At 38.5% G+C, this 6,228-nt stretch overlaps 1 protein-coding gene across 1 annotated transcript; it reads left to right on the top strand.

The window, feature by feature from the left end:
- The first annotated feature begins 979 nt into the window (after window positions 1–979).
- On the top strand, window positions 980–5,832 carry LOC122074579 (phytoene synthase 2, chloroplastic-like). The gene is made up of 6 exons (XM_042639465.1): window positions 980–2,255; window positions 2,373–2,423; window positions 3,864–4,036; window positions 4,156–4,391; window positions 4,494–4,686; window positions 5,504–5,832. Exons 1-6 carry the CDS (start codon window positions 1,784–1,786, stop codon window positions 5,681–5,683), a joined length of 1,305 nt encoding a protein of 434 aa, XP_042495399.1. The 5' UTR covers window positions 980–1,783; the 3' UTR covers window positions 5,684–5,832.
- The last annotated feature ends 396 nt before the right edge of the window (window positions 5,833–6,228 follow it).

Raw genomic sequence — 6,228 nt, 5'->3', positions numbered from 1 at the left:
AGGTTATTAAACATATTTTTTATTTTTTTTAATAGAATTTTCGCATAGAAACGAAAAAATTATGACTTTGACATGAAAATTCGTTTCTGAAACAAAACAACTACCAAATGCAACTTAAGAATCATATTGGCGATACGTATTCAATCCGACTAAATCAAGCTGAACCAATCCGATTCGATTCCTCAAACCATACTAAGAACTGCATTTGTTGGGTGGGGTCTAGGGCCTTCATCCTTAACCAGAAATAACTCACTCTAATGTTTAGAAAAAGAACAATTCCTATTCATCAATGGGATCATTCTTTATTTATTCCATGGCATGACACAAGAAGACCAAAAACATCATCAAAACAAAAATTGACTTCTACCATTGTTTCTTTCTCCCCAACCAAACACACCAAAGTGCCGTAAAAGTTTTCAACTCCTCCCCAATTTCCATTCACTGGATCCTTCCATCATCTCCCATTTCCATTTGCACAAGTGTCACCTCTTGGAAACCCACCAAGCTTTTCTCACATACCAGCTTATCTGACCCTTACCCTTTTCCTGTTTTTTCTGGTAAGAATATGACCCTTACCCATCACAAACAATTACAAGGAAAGGAAAAGAAATTAAGGAAGAAAGTGCAATTTTACGTGTCAAATGGCAATAAGCCAAAGCCACTCATGAAAACGTGTGGACGCGAGGAAAGGATGTGCTCTTTCCGACACCTTTAAGGCTTTTAGTCTTATATGCCCTTTTGCATCTATGGAATGACGACAAAAGCCCCACTACTTTGCCATTGAGGGGTCCCACAGTTACCACCAATAAAGTTACTTTTTTCTTGCCACGTGTAACATTGACACTTTCCATTTTCTAACACAGTAGACAAGGTGATAACGTTATCTTCCATCTATTGGACTGCTAATTCCACGTGTCACGATGGGTTAGATTTTTAGCCATAGCATGTTCTTATGTTGATTGTGGATTGAACCGTTAAGACTTAAAAAACGGAAGAGAGAGGGAAATTGAGAGAAGAAGAAAAATCAAAAATAGTAAAGGGTTAGTACTTAAATCACTGAACACAAGAAGAGATTGTGAGATCCTGAGAGAGTTCTGGAGGATTGAGTGGGTGTTAATTCTGGGTTCTTCATTAGTTTTTGTCTTTTGATGTTGATAGAGAAGCTTGGTTTTGTTTGAACGGAGGCTATTGTGACTGGTTAGTAAGAAGAACAAGTGGCTTCTTCTCTATTACTTGTGATTGAAGGAACGTAAATTGGTGAGGTTTAGAAGATTGATTCTGATTTCAGTGAACTGACGTTGAATCCCCAAGAAGAAGAAGAAGATCCAAGGAACACTCTCCTAAGGTTTTTAGGTTCTGGGTTTTATTGAGGATCACTCTCCTAAGCTTTTGATTTCTGGGTTTTATTGTTTTTGGGGTTTTTAGTCCCGAAACTTGCTTTTTTCTTTTTCTGTTGTGTATAGAAAGGCCAGTTGGACAGAAATCTTAATTAAAAGATTTCTTTTTTCTGTTCAAGAATTGATTGTCCCAACCCAACACTTGATTTGTTTTGATTTAAATTCTGCTTTTCTGTTGAGGTTTGGTCAGATTAATCTCTCATAGGAGGGTCTATGTGTGTATCTGTTGGGCTCTTAAGGGGTTGTTCCTTCTTTCTTTTTTCTCATCTTAACTTCAGTTCATAGTAGAACTCAGGCAGGATTCTCTTCTGTCTAATGACTTAGGAGACGAAGAGGGAAAAGAAGTTCCAAGTAGTGTTAGAGAATCATAAGTTGAAGTTTTGAGGATGTCTGCAACTTTGTTATGGGTTGTCACAGCCAATACAGAGTTCTCCAACTGCATTGGGTTTGTGGGATCAATAAGAGAGGGAGGAAGGTTTCATGATTCAAGGTCCATAAGTAGAGCTCTGTGGTTAAGAGCCAGAGGGAGAGTAAAAGGCAGGAAATCAGAATGGAATTCTTCCTCTCGGAATTCAGATTTTAAGTATTCTTGTCTAGGTGGCTCAGAGAGCACTGGGAACTTCCCTGTTATCTCTAGTATGATTGCGAATCCTGCCGGAGAAATTGCGGTATCATCGGAGCAAAAGGTTTATGATGTGGTACTTAAGCAGGCAGCTTTAGTTAACAAACAATTGAGATCGAAACAAGTCCTTGATGTGAAACCGGATATGGTTGTTCCTGGGACTCTCAACTTGTTAAATGAAGCTTATGATCGATGTGGAGAAGTTTGTGCCGAGTATGCAAAGACATTTTACTTGGGTTAGTCTTATTTAGCAACAACTTGCAGTATTTGATATGAGGTTTCCTTTTGGGAAACTCTTAAACCAAAAATGGCAGCTTAATGGAATTAATTTCTTGTTTTTATTGTTTGTTCAGGGACTCTGCTTATGACCCCTGAGAGGCGAAAAGCTATCTGGGCTATCTATGGTTAGTAACTACTGACTATAACTGGGATTTCTGTAGAATCTTTCCTTAGTAGCAGGATGCCTTGTAGTAAATGCAGAACTATATTAAGGGGCTATAATTCAATGAAAATGGAAATTTATATGTTTACTAGGTAACTATCTTGGCGGAAAACGATTCATGCCAGGCTTTGTGGCACACAGAGGGGGGTGAAATAATGCGCGATCATTGGCACCTGCACTGGTGCAGGGGGCCAAGCAGTCTGGTAGGGAATCCCCTGCCCTTAACTTTAAGAATATGTATGTTCAAGGAGAGAAGTCCAGGCATATCAAATGTAAGCAAGGGGGGCTTACTATCTCCAATTTGGAAAGCTATTTCCTGACCTGATTCTCAGTATATATAGCAACATAGGAAGTGTAACTGGGGAGAAATGATAAGAAATTTTGAGAATACAGAACTAAGAAGTTCACCCGTTTAGAACTCTATTGATCTATTAAACTTTGCCTCCTCTATGCAGATAATGTATGAATACATATGATACCGTTCTCTCCGTGCTGTTTCAAAAGTTGAAATCTCTTAATACTTAAACCAAATCAATCATATAAATTAAATTAGTCCTAGTATAATGTTGAATCTGTATGATCTGGACAACCACAATTTTTTATCTGCAAGTGGGTGGCGTCGGGTTATGTAATTCAATCAACATTATTGCTTGGACCTGTCTTACACTTTGTTGATATAACATCCAAGATTACTATCATATGCTTTACTTTTCAGGATCATATCAAGTCCTTGTAATGCAGCTGGATACTTAATACCTCATATCAATATAGGTGTCTGTTACCAGTCTCTATTGGGTACTGTTAAGAATCTGCTGTGCTTACTATCTGTTCTTAGAATCTTTTGTTTTTCTTCTTTACCCTCTTAAATGTCATTTTTTGGACTACAGAAACTGTCCAAAAAAGAAATAAGAATTCTCAAATATACTAAATGCCAACCCCATCGGCGATCCAAATTGTCTTCCATTTCCTTCCTCACTCGAAAGAACTTGCACTGACAAAAATACAAAGCAAAGGCTGGAAAAGGGACAAATCAGAAAGGACTTCGAGCATTGTTTTGTCAATCGATTCACTTAAATCTTGGCCTATGAAGAGAATCCTCATGGCATTGTTCCCACTTCATCAATGGATGCGAAAACTGCTAGTACTATTCTAGCCATTGTGATGATATATCCCACTCAAGTCTCAAAGCATCAATCGAGTAACACCTAGAAGTAAATTCATGTGTGCCAGTTTCTTTGGGTTTGATGGCAATGTGTTTGCTATCAACTAAATAATTTAGTTCCAGAAACTTTACTTTCATAATATTTGTGGTGATGATACATGTCTGGTGAATGTCAATCTGGAATACCTTAAAAATGGATTTGTTAACTAATTCAGCTCTTTTGAATTCCTTTTTGTGCAGTGTGGTGCAGGAGGACAGATGAACTTGTTGATGGGCCCAATGCTTCACATATAACACCTTTTGCTTTGGACAGGTGGGAATCAAGGTTAGAGGATCTTTTCGCCGGTCGTCCATTTGATATGTTGGATGCAGCTTTATCGGATACAGTTGCAAGGTTCCCTGTCGACATTCAGGTTAGCAGTGTCTAGAGTTTTTCTTGCCACCATATTGCTTTATCTGAGAACGCTAGAAGTTGTTTTAGTGAGGCCTTTGATCTTCATACACTCATCCAATATTTTCACTCACCTTCCAGCCATTCAAAGACATGATTGAAGGAATGAGGATGGACCTCAGGAAGTCGAGATACAAGAACTTTGATGAACTCTATCTCTACTGTTACTATGTAGCTGGGACTGTTGGATTAATGAGTGTCCCAGTTATGGGCATTGCTCCTGAGTCACAGGCAACAACAGAGAGTGTGTATAATGCTGCCTTGGCATTAGGAATTGCAAATCAGCTAACCAACATACTCAGGGATGTTGGAGAAGAGTAAGTATGGACCTGCAGAAATTTTTGCTTTTGCAGCTAATGTGTCTGATTTTTGGATTGAAAGTCAACTTAGTCAATTCTCACAAGTTTCCTTTGATTCAGTGCAAGAAGAGGGAGAGTTTATCTACCACAAGATGAGCTAGCACAGGCAGGGCTTTCGGATGAGGACATATTTGCAGGGAAGGTAACAGACAAATGGAGAAATTTCATGAAGAGTCAGATCAAGAGGGCAAGAATGTTCTTTGATGAAGCAGAAAAGGGAGTCACAGAGCTCAGCTCTGCAAGTAGATGGCCGGTAAGAGCGATTTTTTTTTTTTTTTAAATATCAAAATCTTACAATTTCCCTGAAATACCACCACAAAGATAAGAATGTAGAATATTGGATTTCAAATCATGTGGCATATCATACATGCTAAAATATGATCTAAGTTGAGCATGTCTCTCAAATCTACATACCTCAATGCAACCATTAAGCAATAGGAAGCAAACTCTGGTGAAGAGGTGTAAGGTTGGGTTGATCCTATACAAATTGCATCCCAATCTCAAATGTAGAAGATATTAGCTTGAAATAAAGAGTATTACCATGACTTGGTTGTCCTGTTGTAGGAATTGAATTTTACAGTCTATCATGATTTATGGAAACTTTCCTAGCTGCAGAAGAAGAACAGGATGAGGTTTATAAGCTGCTTAAGCAGTGACCTGCAGTCCTTAAGAGGATTTTAGAGTTTTTGTTCTGCTCAACCATGGTGGTGCGCCAGGTTGACAGCCGGCACTTATTATAATTAGCCATAACCCGTCAATCTTTTTGCATGGATCCTTGTGCTCATCCTTGTTTGGAATCTCTATGTAGCCGACCACATTAAGTAGGGATAAGGTTTTGGATGCTGTTGTTGTTGTTCAGCTCAACACTCTCTCCCATGGAGGCATGTCTTCTTCTTCCTGCAGTCATTTGATATGAAATCATTTAAAGTTACCTAATTTTTATCCTCAGCAGCTGCTGTAATGGTTCCAAACTTTTTATCAGTCCAATTGGCATATGGCCATGATTCAATCCATTATGATCTATCTGATGAGTTTCATGAACAAAAGAATACATTTTGATATGGTTGCAGGTGTGGGCTTCTTTGCTACTGTACCGTAAAATACTGGATGCAATTGAAGCTAATGATTATGACAACTTCACCAAGAGAGCATATGTTAGCAAAGCGAAGAAGATCTTGTCTTTGCCTGCTGCATATACCAGATCGCTTGCTCGCCCATCGAAAGCTCCATCTGGTTTGGTAAAAGCCTGATTACAACTCTAAATGACAAATATTATATACCAATGTAAAAGCTAGAAAGGGAGGGAAACAAAATTGATCTACCTTGTATACTAGATTTAGTATGTGAGAAGTAAAGATAGATTTTCCAATTATTCAAATTGTTCTTGTTTATATTTCAATCTCTCTCTCTCTCTCTCTCTCTCTCTCTCTCTCTCTCTCCTGCTTTGTGTAGTTGAAGGACTATCTTCTCATCTAGCATTACTTCTTTGAATATTATCCTGAAAAGATTCACACAAGCTGAGGATGATCATTACAAGAAAGAAGCTTTTTCACTTGAGAAGATTTTGTAATCCTTAGAAGCTGTGGCAGTGAATCGGCCAAGCTGCTGGCTACCACGGACATGAGTTTAAACAAAGATAGGCTTAATAAGAACAGCCTGGATTGATTGCAGAAGCTTCTAAGCAGGGAGGGTGGAGGGGGAAGGAGATGCCTGGATTAGAATGAATTTTTTTTTTTTTTTTTTTTACTCCACTTGGTTGGATAATGGATGTATAAGAAAGGCGTACCCAGTGTAC

This window comes from Macadamia integrifolia, chromosome 3 (assembly GCF_013358625.1).
Source record: "Macadamia integrifolia cultivar HAES 741 chromosome 3, SCU_Mint_v3, whole genome shotgun sequence".
NCBI classification, from domain to species: domain Eukaryota; kingdom Viridiplantae; phylum Streptophyta; class Magnoliopsida; order Proteales; family Proteaceae; genus Macadamia; species Macadamia integrifolia.
Note: the sequence above shows the minus strand (reverse complement) of the source record. Positions and strands in the feature narration are given on the sequence as shown.